Source organism: Oncorhynchus nerka, linkage group LG2 (assembly GCF_034236695.1).
Source record: "Oncorhynchus nerka isolate Pitt River linkage group LG2, Oner_Uvic_2.0, whole genome shotgun sequence".
Taxonomy (NCBI): Eukaryota; Metazoa; Chordata; class Actinopteri; order Salmoniformes; family Salmonidae; genus Oncorhynchus; species Oncorhynchus nerka.
In genome coordinates, this window is record NC_088397.1 from 8,342,902 (window position 1) to 8,359,329 (window position 16,428).

Here is a 16,428-nt window from a genome sequence, read left to right on the forward strand (position 1 = left end):
GTTGTGTGTGCCTTGGAGTCGCAGTAGAGAGGGTGGACAGAGGTTGTGTGTGCCTGGGAGTCGCAGTAGAGAGGGTGAACAGAGGTTGTGTGTGCCTGGGGGTCGCAGTAGAGAGGGTGAACAGAGGTTGTGTGTGCCTTGGGGTCACAGTAGAGAGGGTGAACAGAGGTTGTGTGTGCCTGGGAGTCGCAGTAGAGAGGGTGAACAGAGGTTGTGTGTGCCTGGGAGTCGCAGTAGAGAACTAACATTTGGAACCAACATTTGGAAACATAAAACAAGACAATCCGGTGAAAGAGAGAAAGCAGAGCCAAGATATTCATGACCTGTTGTGTTCTACAGGTGACTGAAGCTAAGTGGTGCTATGAAAGCCAGGTGTGGAGACTGTCACTGTGTGGACAGAATGGCTGTGAGACTTGGACTGGGGACAGGATATGGCTGGCTACAGGATGCAAACTGGACGTCAACCAAGACCCTATGCTCTCTTCTGTCATCAAGGAATTCCCTATTCAGGTGTGCTGCTATCACATCATATCTCAACCTCTGCAAGAATCTGTCATGTATCTTTACATTTACATTACATTTAAGTCATTTAGCAGACGCTCTTATCCAGAGCGACATAACAAATTGGTGCTTTCACCTTATGACATCCAGTGGAACAGCCACTTTACAATAGTGCATCTAGGTCTTTTAAGGGGGGAGAGAAGGATTACTTTATCCTATCCTAGGTATTCCTTAAAGAGGTGGGGTTTCAGGTGTCTCCGGAAGGTGGTGATTGACTCCGCTGTCCTGGCGTCGTGAGGGAGTTTGTTCCACCATTGGGGGGCCAGAGCAGCGAACAGTTTTGACTGGGCTGAGCGGGAACTGTACTTCCTCAGTGGTAGGGAGGCGAGCAGGCCAGAGGTGGATGAACGCAGTGCCCTTGTTTGGGTGTAGGGCCTGATCAGAGCCTGGAGGTACTGAGGTGCCGTTCCCCTCACAGCTCCGTAGGCAAGCACCATGGTCTTGTAGCGGATGCGAGCTTCAACTGGAAGCCAGTGGAGAGAGCGGAGGAGCGGGGTGACGTGAGAGAACTTGGGAAGGTTGAACACCAGACGGGCTGCGGCGTTCTGGATGAGTTGTAGGGGTTTAATGGCACAGGCAGGGAGCCCAGCCAACAGCGAGTTGCAGTAATCCAGACGGGAGATGACAAGTGCCTGGATTAGGACCTGCGCTGCTTCCTGTGTGAGGCAGGGTCGTACTCTGCGGATGTTGTAGAGCATGAACCTACAAGAACGGGCCACCGCCTTGATGTTAGTTGAGAACGACAGGGTGTTGTCCAGGATCACGCCAAGGTTCTTAGCGCTCTGGGAGGAGGACACAATGGAGTTGTCAACCGTGATGGCGAGATCATGGAACGGGCAGTCCTTCCCCGGGAGGAAGAGCAGCTCCGTCTTGCCGAGGTTCAGCTTGAGGTGATGATCCGTCATCCACACTGATATGTCTGCCAGACATGCAGAGATGCGATTCGCCACCTGGTCGTCAGAAGGGGGAAAGGAGAAGATTAATTGTGTGTCGTCTGCATAGCAATGATAGGAGAGACCATGTGAGGTTATGACAGAGCCAAGTGACTTGGTGTATAGCGAGAATAGGAGAGGGCCTAGAACAGAGCCCTGGGGGACACCAGTGGTGAGAGCACGTGGTGAGGAGACGGATTCTCGCCACGCCACCTGGTAGGAGCGACCTGTCAGGTAGGACGCAATCCAAGCGTGGGCCGCGCCGGAGATGCCCAACTCGGAGAGGGTGGAGAGGAGGATCTGATGGTTCACAGTATCGAAGGCAGCCGATAGGTCTAGAAGGATGAGAGCAGAGGAGAGAGAGTTAGCTTTAGCAGTGCGGAGCGCCTCCGTGATACAGAGAAGAGCAGTCTCAGTTGAATGACTAGTCTTGAAACCTGACTGATTTGGATCAAGAAGGTCATTCTGAGAGAGATAGCGGGAGAGCTGGCCAAGGACGGCACGTTCAAGAGTTTTGGAGAGAAAAGAAAGAAGGGATACTGGTCTGTAGTTGTTGACATCGGAGGGATCGAGTGTAGGTTTTTTCAGAAGGGGTGCAACTCTCGCTCTCTTGAAGACGGGAGGGACGTAGCCAGCAGTCAGGGATGAGTTGATGAGCGAGGTGAGGTAAGGGAGAAGGTCACCGGAGATGGTCTGGAGAAGAGAGGAGGGGATAGGGTCAAGCGGGCAGGTTGTTGGGCGGCCGGCCGTCACAAGACGCGAGATGTCATCTGGAGAGAGAGGGGAGAAAGAGGTCAGAGCACAGGGTAGGGCAGTGTGAGCAGAACCAGCGGTGTCGTTTGACTTAGCAAACGAGGATCGGATGTCGTCGACCTTCTTTTCAAAATGGTTGACGAAGTCATCTGCAGAGAGGGAGGGGGGGAGGGGGAGGAGGATTCACGAGGGAGGAGAAGGTGGCAAAGAGCTTCCTAGGGTTAGAGGCAGATGCTTGGAATTTAGAGTGGTAGAAAGTGGCTTTAGCAGCAGAGACAGAGGAGGAAAATGTAGAGAGGAGGGAGTGAAAGGATGCCAGGTCCGCAGGGAGGCGAGTTTTCCTCCATTTCCGCTCGGCTGCCCGGAGCCCTGTTCTGTGAGCTCGCAATGAGTCGTCGAGCCACGGAGCGGGAGGGGAGGACCGAGCCGGCCTGGAGGATAGGGGACATAGAGAGTCAAAGGATGCAGAAAGGGAGGAGAGGAGGGTTGAGGAGGCAGAATCAGGAGATAGGTTGGAGAAGGTTTGAGCAGAGGGAAGAGATGATAGGATGGAAGAGGAGAGAGTAGCGGGGGAGAGAGAGCGAAGGTTGGGACGGCGCGATACCATCCGAGTAGGGGCAGTGTGGGAAGTGTTGGATGAGAGCGAGAGGGAAAAGGATACAAGGTAGTGGTCGGAGACTTGGAGGGGAGTTGCAATGAGGTTAGTGGAGGAACAGCATCTAGTAAAGATGAGGTCGAGCGTATTGCCTGCCTTGTGAGTAGGGGGAAGGTGAGAGGGTGAGGTCAAAAGAGGAGAGGAGTGGAAAGAAGGAGGCAGAGAGGAATGAGTCAAAGGTAGACGTGGGGAGGTTAAAGTCGCCCAGAACTGTGAGAGGTGAGCCGTCCTCAGGAAAGGAGCTTATCAAGGCATCAAGCTCATTGATGAACTCTCCGAGGGAACCTGGAGGGCGATAAATGATAAGGATGTTAAGCTTGAAAGGGCTGGTAACTGTGACAGCATGGAATTCAAAGGAGGCGATAGACAGATGGGTAAGGGGAGAAAGAGAGAATGACCACTTGGGAGAGATGAGGATCCCGGTGCCACCACCCCGCTGACCAGAAGCTCTCGGGGTGTGCGAGAGCACGTGGGCGGACGAAGAGAGAGCAGTAGGAGTAGCGGTGTTGTCTGTGGTGATCCATGTTTCCGTCAGAGCCAAGAAGTCGAGGGACTGGAGGGAGGCATAGGCTGAGATGAACTCTGCCTTGTTGGCCGCAGATCGGCAGTTCCAGAGGCTACCGGAGACCTGGAACTCCACGTGGGTCGTGCGCGCTGGGACCACCAGATTAGGTGGCCGCGGCCATGCGGTGTGGAGCGTTTGTATGGTCTGTGCAGAGAGGAGAGAACAGGGATAGACAGACACATAGTTGACAGGCTAGAGAAGAGGCTACGCTAATGCAGAGGAGATTGGAATGACAAGTGGACTACACGTCTCGAATGTTCAGAAAGTTAAGCTTACGTAGCAAGAATCTAATTGACTAAAATGATTAAAATGATACAGTACTGCTGAGGTAGGCTAGCTGCGTTGTTGACACTACCCTAATCAAGTCGTTCCGTTGAGTGTGAAGTTTCTACAATGCTGCTTTTCGGGGGCAAGCTGGCTAGCTAGCAGTGTTGGTTACGTTACGTTGCGTTAGGAGAACGACAATAGCTGGCTAGCTAACCTAGAAAATCGCTCTAGACTACACAAATATCTTTGAAACAAAGACGGCTATGTAGCTAGCTATGTAGTTAGCTACGATCAAACAAATCACCGTTGGGACTGTAATGAAATTAAATGAAAATATGATACTACCTGTGGAGCGGAGCGGAATGCGACCGGAATGCGAAAGTTCTATTCAGTAGACGTTGGCTGGCTATTGGCTAGCTAGGAGTGTCTCCTACGTTAAGGACGACAAAATAGCTGGCTAGCTAACCTCGGTAAATTAAGATAATCACTCTAAGACTACACACTCTAACTACACAATTATCTTGGATACGAAGACAGCAAAGACAACTATGTAGCTAGCTAACACTACACTAATCAAGTCGTTCAGTTGAGTGTGATAGTTACTACAGTGCTACGGTAGACGGTGAACGTGTTGGGCAGATAGGAGACGACGAAATACGATAATTACGCAATTATCTTTGATACACCGACGACTATGTAGCTAGCTAAGAAGAAATTGCTAAGATTAGACAAATCAGACCGTTGTACTATAATGAAATGTAATGAAATGTAATGAAAAAGTTATACAACCTGCAGACCGAAGCGCGGATGCGACCGGCTCGCTCCAACCCGGAAGTTGGAGCGAGCCGGTCCACCGGCCACCTTGATCAAATCTGTGTCAACAAAATGACTATACTTCTATACTATACGACAGTGGTGTAAAGTACTTAAGTAAAAATACTTTAAAGTACTACTTAAGTGTTTTTTTTGGCGTATGTGTACTTTACTTTACTATTTATATTGTTTTACTACTTTTACTTTTACTTACTTTACTTACATTCCTGAAGAAAATATTGTACTTTTTACTCCATACATTTTCCTTGACACCCAAAAGTACTTGTTACATTTTGAATGCTTAGTAGGACAGGAGAATAGTCCAATTCACACACTTATCAACCGAACATCCCTGGTCATCCCTACTGCCTCTTATCTGCAGGACTCACTAAACAGAGAACATCCCTGGTCATCCCTACTGCCTCTGATCTGGAGGACTCACTAAACAGAGAACATCCCTGGTCATCCCTACTGCCTCTTATCTGGAGGACTCACTAAACAGAGAACATCCCTGGTCATCCCTACTGCCTCTGATCTGGAGGACTCACTAAACAGAGAACATCCCTGGTCATCCCTACTGCCTCTGATCTGGCAGACTCACTAAACAGAGAACATCCCTGGTCATCCCTACTGCCTCTGATCTGGAGGACTCACTAAACAGAGAACATCCCTGGTCATCCCTACTGCCTCTGATCTGGTGGACTCACTAAACAGAGAACATCCCTGGTCATCCCTACTGCCTCTTATCTGGAGGACTCACTAAACAGAGAACATCCCTGGTCATCCCTACTGCCTCTTATCTGGAGGACTCACTAAACAGAGAACATCCCTGGTCCTCCCTACTGCCTCTGATCTGGAGGACTCACTAAACAGAGAACATTCCTGGTCATCCCTACTGCCTCTGATCTGGAGGACTCACTAAACTGAGAACATTCCTGTTCATCCCTACTGCCTCTGATCTGGCAGACTCACTAAACAGAGAACATTCCTGTTCATCCCTACTGCCTCTGATCTGGCAGACTCACTAAACAGAGAACATTCCTGTTCATCCCTACTGCCTCTGATCTGGCAGACTCACTAAACAGAGAACATCCCTGGTCATCCCTACTGCCTCTTATCTGGAGGACTCACTAAACAGAGAACATTCCTGTTCATCCCTACTGCCTCTGATCTGGCAGACTCACTAAACAGAGAACATCCCTGGTCATCCCTACTGCCTCTGATCTGGAGGACTCACTAAACAGAGAACATCCCTGGTCATCCCTACTGCCTCTGATCTGGCAGACTCACTAAACAGAGAACATCCCTGGTCATCCCTACTGCCTCTGATCTGGCAGACTCACTAAACAGAGAACATCCCTGGTCATCCCTACTGCCTCTGATCTGGCAGACTCACTAAACAGAGAACATCCCTGTTCATCCCTACTGCCTCTGATCTGGCAGACTCACTAAACAGAGAACATCCCTGGTCATCCCTACTGCCTCTTATCTGGAGGACTCACTAAACAGAGAACATTCCTGTTCATCCCTACTGCCTCTGATCTGGCAGACTCACTAAACAGAGAACATCCCTGGTCATCTCTACTGCCTCTGATCTGGAGGACTCACTAAACAGAGAACATCCCTGGTCATCCCTACTGCCTCTGATCTGGTGGACTCACTAAACAGAGAACATCCCTGGTCATCCCTACTGCCTCTGATCTGGCAGACTCACTAAACAGAGAATATCCCTGGTCCTCCCTACTGCCTCTGATCTGGCAGACTCACTAAACAGAGAACATCCCTGGTCATCCCTACTGCCTCTGATCTGGCAGACTCACTAAACAGAGAACATCCCTGGTCATCCCTACTGCCTCTGATCTGGCGGACTCACTAAACAGAGAACATCCCTGGTCATCCCTACTGCCTCTGATCTGGCGGACTCACTAAACAGAGAACATTCCTGTTCATCCCTACTGCCTCTGATCTGGCAGACTCACTAAACAGAGAACATTCCTGTTCATCCCTACTGCCTCTGATCTGGAGGACTCACTAAACAGAGAACATCCCTGGTCATCCCTACTGCCTCTGATCTGGCAGACTCACTAAACAGAGAACATCCCTGGTCATCCCTACTGCCTCTGATCTGGCAGACTCACTAAACAGAGAACATCCCTGGTCATCCCTACTGCCTCTGATCTGGCAGACTCACTAAACAGAGAACATCCCTGTTCATCCCTACTGCCTCTGATCTGGCAGACTCACTAAACAGAGAACATCCCTGGTCATCCCTACTGCCTCTTATCTGGAGGACTCACTAAACAGAGAACATTCCTGTTCATCCCTACTGCCTCTGATCTGGCAGACTCACTAAACAGAGAACATCCCTGGTCATCTCTACTGCCTCTGATCTGGAGGACTCACTAAACAGAGAACATCCCTGGTCATCCCTACTGCCTCTGATCTGGTGGACTCACTAAACAGAGAACATCCCTGGTCATCCCTACTGCCTCTGATCTGGCAGACTCACTAAACAGAGAATATCCCTGGTCCTCCCTACTGCCTCTGATCTGGCAGACTCACTAAACAGAGAACATCCCTGGTCATCCCTACTGCCTCTGATCTGGCAGACTCACTAAACAGAGAACATCCCTGGTCATCCCTACTGCCTCTGATCTGGCGGACTCACTAAACAGAGAACATCCCTGGTCATCCCTACTGCCTCTGATCTGGCGGACTCACTAAACAGAGAACATTCCTGTTCATCCCTACTGCCTCTGATCTGGCAGACTCACTAAACAGAGAACATCCCTGGTCATCCCTACTGCCTCTGATCTGGCAGACTCACTAAACAGAGAACATCCCTGGTCATCCCTACTGCCTCTGATCTGGCAGACTCACTAAACAGAGAACATCCCTGGTCATCTCTACTGCCTCTGATCTGGTGGACTCACTAAACAGAGAACATCCCTGGTCATCTCTACTGCCTCTGATCTGGCAGACTCACTAAACAGAGAACATCCCTGGTCATCTCTACTGCCTCTGATCTGGCAGACTCACTAAACAGAGAACATCCCTGGTCATCTCTACTGCCTCTGATCTGGCAGACTCACTAAACAGAGAACATCCCTGGTCATCCCTACTGCCTCTTATCTGGCAGACTCACTAAACAGAGAACATCCCTGGTCATCCCTACTGCCTCTTATCTGGCAGACTCACTAAACAGAGAACATCCCTGGTCATCCCTACTGCCTCTGATCTGGCAGACTCACTAAACAGAGAACATCCCTGGTCATCTCTAATGCCTCTGATCTGGCAGACTCACTAAACACACGTGATTTGTTTGTAAATTATGGCTGAATGTTGGACAAGAAAATGGTGCCATCTGGTTTGGTTAATATAAGGAATTTAGAAGGATTTACACTTTTACTTTTGATACTTAAGTATATTTTAAACCAAATACTTTTATACCGTTACTCAAGTAGATTTATTTATATTTTACTGGGTGACTTTTACTTTTACTTGGGTCATTTTCTATTAAGGTATCTTTACTTTTACTCAAGTATGATAGTTGGGCACTTTTTCCACCACCGCTATACCACTATACTATAATACTATACTACCATACTATACTATAATACTATACTACCATACTATACTATAATACTATACTACCATACTATACTATAATACTATACTACCATACTATACTATAATACTATACTACCATACTATACTATAATACTATACTACCATACTATACTATAATACTATACTACCATACTATACTATAATACTATACTACCATACTATACTATAATACTATACTACCATACTATACTATAACACTATACTACTATACTATGGGGTACTACCATACTATACTATACTACTATGGTATGGGCTACTACTACACTATACTACTATCCTAATATAGGCTACCACTACACTTTAGGCTACTACTATACTTTACCACTATACTATAGGCTACTACTATACTATACCATACTATACCATACTATACTATAGGCTACTACTGTACGACGATACTACTATAGTATAGGCTGCTACTATACAACTATACTATAAGCCTATAGGCTACTACTATACTATACTACTATACTATAGGTTACAACTATACTGTGCTACTATACTATCCTACTATAGGGTACTACTATACTATAGTACTATATGCTACCACTATACTATAGGCTCCTACTATTATATAATACTATAGGCTACTACTATACTACTATACTATAGGTTCCTACTATACTATAATAATATAGGCTGCTACTATACTGCTGTGGGCGACTACTATACTACTATAGGCTGCTACTATACTACTATACTATAGGCTGCTACTATACTACTATGGGCTACTACTATACTACTATAGGCTGCTACTATACTACTATGGGCTACTACTATACTACTATAGGCTGCTACTATACTACTATGAGCTACTACTATACTATACTACCATACTATAGATGGCTACTGTACTACTATTGACTACTATTATACCACTATACTACAGTCACCTGCATTTGATCCAAGTCTAATTACAACGTATCTCAACTTTAGGTCCTGGATGGCTGGCCTTGTATATCTGAGAGCTTGCAGTGGGCTCCAGGCTGTCCTCTGTACCTGATGGGACAGTACACAGCACTTCAGGTATATTGGTATTTTTTGCTAATCACACAAATGAAAACATTTAGTAGAAATAAGAGAATGGAATGTCAGAGGGAGAATATTTCATTCATTCGTATTGCTGGGAATTTGTCAAAGCATTGACAGACACAAGTAATGAAAAAATGGTAATGGATTAAAAAATAAGTAGCTTTTCAGGGTTTTGGAGGGGTGGAATGATAACCCAATGGAGTGTTGTCAAAAACGCAGCAGAGCAGGGATAGCCTTTTGATATATTTATAAACTTGTATTTGCTTTAGTCTTTCAAGGCCGCAATACAGGCTCTGAAATATAGGCAACATATGGCTTGGAAAGTAGACCTATGTGAGAATCTCTTTTGTAGGGTACTTGTCGATAGAGACTCAGTTGGTTATGTAATACTGTACAGTCAGTGTGACTCAGCTGTATTCCCTTTGTTGTCACAAACAGGTTGGTCCGCACGCGCTGAATCTGGCAGGAGGACAGGCTGCAAGCGCGCGCATCGCGAAGGACATAATATTCCAGCACAGCCGGAGTGGTTACGGAGGGACAGGGACACAAACCACCGTGGAGAGAGCACACACCGAAGAATACATTAGGCAGATGCACGGGCTGATGTGGTTATGATTAAAGACCTTAGCGCAAGTAATGTTTTGATGTCAAAGGGAGAATTACGCAGCGATAAATCATGAATTCAGCTGCCTTCCTAGCTGAGAATAAACTACACCTCACCCCTTCCTAGCTCAGAATAAACTCCCCCCCTTCCTAATAAACTGCACCTCACCCCTTTTTATCTGGGAATGAACTAACCCTCCCTCTTTTTTTATTCAAAATAATCCCTTGCGGTCAATCACGCCCTTCATGTCCGTACATGCGCAACAGATGCAGTGTTGGCAACCGCGACAACATCTTGACTGCGCTTGGAAGATGATAGGCTTATAATTATGTTGTTGCCTACACACTGGGAGGATTTGACAGCCTACATTACGTGCTTGTCCGATTGTAGTTGATATTCGGAGTAAATTAGTCCTGTTGAGTCCACATCCAACTTCTGCAAGGTTAGTGACATTGAGTTTCGTGTATCAAAGTAAACTCTACTCCACGGAGAAGTCCGCTAAACTTAATTTATCCTAGCTAGAGACCGATGCTGTTATTGCTCTGTCATGTTGTGTTTTTACTCCATATTATCCCAATAAAAGTCTTAGCAAAATATGAAATATTGTAACATCTAATAACAAAACACTCGTTATGGTGTTTGGTATTGACGTGATGTTTTGTATTGACGTTGAACAATAACGGTGGGTATTTGAAGGCTTAGGCTATATATTCAATGCAGTTATTTTTCCTTTTCTCTTCAGTATTTTTGTTCAAGGTGTACCATAATAAATAAGGTACTACTAGTAAATAACCCTATCCTCTACAATGAGGATAAGAAGAGTTGTGAAGACGGTGTTGAGTGTGGAGCAGGTAGAAGGTGTGGGAGCCCATGTCCGCAGAAGCATAGGAAGAAAGGAGGTGAGTTACTGTCATGCTGTCTGTCTTACATCTGCCTAGTTTATCATGTTTAATAATATCCTTTTAAAATACCAAACTAAACCACATATTATGACATGGTAGGCTGATATCTTGTCCATCCATGTATTTCAGCTGATTAACCTGGATCCTTTCTTGATGTTGGATGAGTTCAAAGTCAAAAAGCCATCTGGCTTCCCTGATCACCCCCACAGAGGCTTTGAGACCGTGAGTAGGTTATCTATTCTCTCTCTCTCTCTCTCTCTCTCTCTCTCTCTCTATTCTGTCTCTCTCTGTCGGTCTCTCTCTGTCGGTCTCTCTCTCTCTCTCTCTGTCTCTCTCTGCCTGTCTAGCTAGCGCGATGCAGCATCTATACTGTCTCTCTCTATCTGGAGTGATACAATGTTGTGTTCTGACTGAAGCCCTGGCAGATCGGACCGTCATGTGGAATAACAGGTTCATATGAGGCCGTTGAGGGGGGGTGAGGCACGTACACCATTAATGATGAGGCACGTACACCATTAATGATGAGGCACGTACACCATTAATGATGAGGCACGTACACCATTAATGATGAGGGAGGATGAGGCACGTACACCATTAATGATGAGGCACGTACACCATTAATGATGAGGCACGTACACCATTAATGATGAGGGAGGATGAGGCACGTACACCATTAATGATGAGGGAGGATGAGGCACGTACACCATTAATGATAAGGCACGTACACCATTAATGATGAGGGAGGATGAGGCATGTACACCATTAATGATGAGGGAGGATGAGGCACGTAAACCATTAATGATGAGGGAGGATGAGGCACGTACACCATTAATGATGAGGGAGGATGAGGCACGTACACCATTAATGATGAGGGAGGATGAGGCACATACACCATTAATGATGAGGGAGGATGAGGCACGTACACAATTAATGATGAGGGAGGGTGAGGCACGTACACCATTAATGATGAGGGAGGATGAGGCACATACACCATTAATGATGAGGGAGGATGAGGCACATACACCATTAATGATGAGGGAGGATGAGGCACATACACCATTAATGATGAGGGAGGATGAGGCACATACACCATTAATGATGAGGGAGGATGAGGCACGTACACAATTAATGATGAGGGAGGGTGAGGCACATACACCATTAATGATGAGGGAGGATGAGGCACATACACCATTAATGATGAGGGAGGATGAGGCACGTACACCATTAATGATGAGGGAGGATGAGGCACATACACCATTAATGATGAGGGAGGATGAGGCACGTACACCATTAATGATGAGGGAGGATGAGGCACGTACACCATTAATGATGAGGGAGGATGAGGCACGTACACAATTAATGATGAGGGAGGGTGAGGCACATACACCATTAATGATGATGGGGGGGTGAGGCACATACACCATTAATGATGAGGGAGGGTGAGGCACATACACCATTAATGATGAGGGAGGGTGAGGCACGTACACCATTAATGATGAGGGAGGGTGAGGCACATACACCATTAATGATGATGGGGGGGTGAGGCACATACACCATTAATGATGAGGGAGGGTGAGGCACATACACCATTAATGATGAGGGAGGGTGAGGCACATACACCATTAATGATGAGGGAGGGGAGGCACGTACACCATTAATGATGAGGGAGGGTGAGGCACGTACACCATTAATGATGAGGGAGGGTGAGGTACATACACCATTAATGATGATGGGGGGGTGAGGCACATACACCATTAATGATGAGGGAGGATGAGGCACGTACACCATTAATGATGAGGGAGGGTGAGGTACATACACCATTAATGATGATGGGGGGGTGAGGCACATACACCATTAATGATGAGGGAGGATGAGGCACGTACACCATTAATGATGAGGGAGGGTGAGGTACATACACCATTAATGATGATGGGGGGGTGAGGCACATACACCATTAATGATGAGGGAGGATGAGGCACGTACACCATTAAGGATGAGGCACGTACACAATTAATGATGAGGGAGGATGAGGCACGTACACCATTAATGATGAGGGAGGATGAGGCACATACACCATTAATGATGAGGGAGGGTGAGGCACGTACACCAATATTGAGGAGGTAGGGTGAGGCACATACCCCATTAAAGATGAGGGAGGGTGAGGCTCATACACCCTTAGTGATGCGGGAGGGTGAGGCACATACACCATTGATGCACTTCCTGCTAACGCCAGCAGATGGCACTAACAGGCCTACTGTAGTGTAAGCTCGTCCAGAGAAAGCTTCTCAATAGGTTTGTTATACATAGCATTAGCTTGCTTTTGGATACTGGGGTTTGAATGAAAAATCAAATCAAATTTATTTATATAGCCCTTTGTACATCCGCTGATATCTCAAAGTGCTGTACAGAAACCCAGCCTAAAACCCCAAACAGCAAGCAATGCAGGTGTAGAAGCACGGTGGCTAGGAAAAACTCCCTAGAAAGGCCAAAACCTAGGAAGAAACCTAGAGAGGAACCAGGCTATGTGGGGTGGCCAGTCCTCTTCTGGCTGTGCCGGGTGGAGATTATAACAGAACATGGCCAAGATGTTCAAATGTTCATAAATGACCTGCATGGTTCAATAATAATAAGGCAGAACAGTTGAAACTGGAGCAGCAGCACAGCCAGGTGGACTGGGGACAGCAAGGAGTCATCATGTCAGGTAGTCCTGAGGCATGGTCCTAGGGCTCAGGTCCTCCGAGAGAGAGAAAGAAAGAGAGAATTAGAGAGAGCACACTTAAATTCACACAGGACACCGAATAGGACAGGAGAAGTACTCCAGATATAACAAACTGACCCTAGCCCCCCGACACATAAACTACTGCAGCATAAATACTGGAGGCTGAGACAGGAGGGGTCAGGAGACACTGTGGCCCCATCTGAGGACACCCCCCGGACAGGGCCAAACAGGGAACCCACTAATATCACATATTTTGACAGAGTGGAGGAGGGAAATTAAACTTCTGCTTAAAGGCGATTGTCTATAGTGGGAATTTATAGAGTCAAAACAAGTGTTTTTAATAGAAAAGTCTCGGCCTGTGTTTGATACTGTAGATACATGTGTAACCTAACATAGCGTCTACCATGGCCCAGACCAGATGAGGCCATAGGCCCAGCTGATACTGTATATGTGTAGCTAGTGTCCACCATGGCCAAGACCAGATGAGACCATAGACCCAGCTGATACTGTATATGTGTAGCTAGTGTCCACCATGGCCAAGACCAGATGAGGCCATAGGGCCAGTTGATACTGTAGATACATGTGTAACCTAGCCTAGTGTCTACCATGGCCAAGACCAGATGAGACCATAGGGCCAGTTGATACTGTAGATACATGTGTAACCTAACATAGCGTCTACCATGGCCCAGACCAGATGAGGCCATAGGGCCAGTTGATACTGTAGATACATGTGTAACCTAACATAGTGTCTACCATGGCCCAGACCAGATGAGGCCATAGGGCCAGTTGATACTGTAGATACATGTGTAACCTAACATAGCGTCTACCATGGCCCAGACCAGATGAGGCCATAGGGCCAGTTGATACTGTAGATACATGTGTAACCTAACATAGCGTCTACCATGGCCCAGACCAGATGAGGCCATAGGCCCAGCTGATACTGTATATGTGTAGCTAGTGTCCACCATGGCCAAGACCAGATGAGGCCATAGGGCCAGTTGATACTGTAGATACATGTGTAACCTAGCCTAGTGTCTACCATGGCCAAGACCAGATGAGACCATAGGGCCAGTTGATACTGTATATGTGTAGCTAGTGTCCACCATGGCCAAGACCAGATGAGGCCATAGGGCCAGTTAATACTGTAGATACATGTGTAACCTAGCCTAGTGTCTACCATGGCCAAGACCAGATGAGACCATAGGCCCAGCTGATACTGTATATGTGTAGCTAGTGTCCACCATGGCCAAGACCAGATGAGGCCATAGGGCCAGTTGATACTGTAGATACATGTGTAACCTAGCCTAGTGTCTACCATGGCCCAGACCAGATCAGACCATAGGCCCAGCTGATACTGTATATGTGTAGCTAGTGTCCACCATGGCCAAGACCAGATGAGGCCATAGGCCCAGCTGATACTGTATATACATGTGTAACCTAACATAGCGTCTACCATGGCCCAGACCAGATCAGACCATAGGACCAGCCGATACTGTATATGTGTAGCTTAGTGTCCATCTGGCCGCGGACTGGACCAGACCTGACGGGGGCGGGGCTGAAGCGCCCACGGCCCAGCATTCCATGCAGCAGGTGTGTTGTCTCACTGTTACATCTCAGAGCTCAAAGCCGCGTGCGCTGCCAGATCAGAGAGAGGCTCTCGCCCCCCTGGCTGGACGTTTGGAAGCCTCTCTGAGAGACAGATGTTTACCTCTGACCTCTATAGCTTTCTACTTCCTGTCTGTTTTGACCTCAGTCCATGTGGCAGTGGAATGGACACGGGGAGTGAACACATGCTCTTGTCTGTCCTGCTCAATGGACACTGCATTACACACACACACACACACACACACACACACACACACACACACACACACACACACACACACTGTACATATTTAATCTGTTAGATTTGCATGAGGAAAATATGAAATCAATGATTTACCATACTATGTTTTCCAGTCTTACGAGCTTTATGATGAGACTTCCCAAACCATTCATGTTTACAACTGAGATTCATTCATCTCTTTCCTAATCTCAACCTCCCAAACCATTCATGTTTACACCTGAGATTCATTCATCTCTTTCCTAATCTCAACCTCCCAAACCATTCATGTTTACACCTGAGATTCATTCATCTCTTTCCTAATCTCAACCTCCCAAACCATTCATGTTTACACCTGAGATTCATTCATCTCTTTCCTAATCTCAACCTCCCAAACCATTCATGTTTACAACTGAGATTCATTCATCTCTTTCCTAATCTCAACCTCAATTGGCAAAGACTTAGAGAAAGTTTTTTTTCCACTTCTCTAGACACGGTTGGTATTCGGGGGAGGGATAACTGTAGAGCACAGTTAATGTTTTGTTTTGCCTCTCTAGCTGTTATATAAAATCAGCAATGGCTCATCTATGGCTTTGTGAATATAGGGCGGCAGGGTAGCCTAGTGGTTAGAGCGTTGGACTAGTAACCGAAAGGTTGCAAGTTCGAATCCCCGAGCTGACAAGGTACAAATCTGTTGTTCTGCCCCTGAACAGGCAGTTAACCCACTGTTCCTAGGCCTTCATTGAAAATAATAATTTGTTCTTAACTGACTTGCCTAGTTAAATAAAGGTTTAAAATAAAAAATATTTGGATCTATTTTGTCTTTGTTTAGGTGACCTACGTTTTGAAAGGCGTTTCAGCTCATGAGGATTTCTGTGGCCACTCTGGACTACTGAAACCAGGGGATTTACAGGTAGGGAAACACCTTGTGACACTCACAGTACGGTCTGTAGGTTCCTACTCTTCACCAGACTCCCACCAGAACCAATGAAGCATCGTGCCTTCGGGGCATTTCCTGTGTTTTTCCCATGCAGCAGTCGTAAAGCTGTTGTCCCTGGTCAGTCAGTCAGCACCAACCAGGAAGTGGTTTAATAGGCACTAAATAGACACTAATGCCACTGGCATTAAACAAAGCATGTGTGTCTATGTATGCTAATGATTCAACCATGTACA

At 46.7% G+C, this 16,428-nt stretch overlaps 2 protein-coding genes across 4 annotated transcripts in view; both read left to right on the forward strand.

Annotated features, from left to right (window-relative positions):
• Positions 1–9,827, forward strand: part of zgc:113276 (uncharacterized protein LOC553748 homolog) — a 33,575-nt gene extending 23,748 nt beyond the window's left edge. For both annotated transcript variants that reach the window (XM_065022675.1, XM_065022677.1), the window contains exons 8-10: positions 340–510; positions 9,113–9,202; positions 9,647–9,827. In XM_065022675.1, the coding sequence (XP_064878747.1) occupies positions 340–510; positions 9,113–9,202; positions 9,647–9,823 (438 nt within the window). In that variant the 3' untranslated portion in view covers positions 9,824–9,827. The remainder of the gene's footprint in view (positions 1–339; positions 511–9,112; positions 9,203–9,646) is intronic.
• Positions 9,828–10,618: 791 nt separating this feature from the next.
• The window catches only part of pir (pirin), a 30,821-nt gene continuing 25,011 nt past the window's right edge, over positions 10,619–16,428 (forward strand). For both annotated transcript variants that reach the window (XM_065022682.1, XM_065022685.1), the window contains exons 1-3: positions 10,619–10,711; positions 10,844–10,936; positions 16,088–16,168. In XM_065022682.1, the coding sequence (XP_064878754.1) occupies positions 10,619–10,711; positions 10,844–10,936; positions 16,088–16,168 (267 nt within the window). The remainder of the gene's footprint in view (positions 10,712–10,843; positions 10,937–16,087; positions 16,169–16,428) is intronic.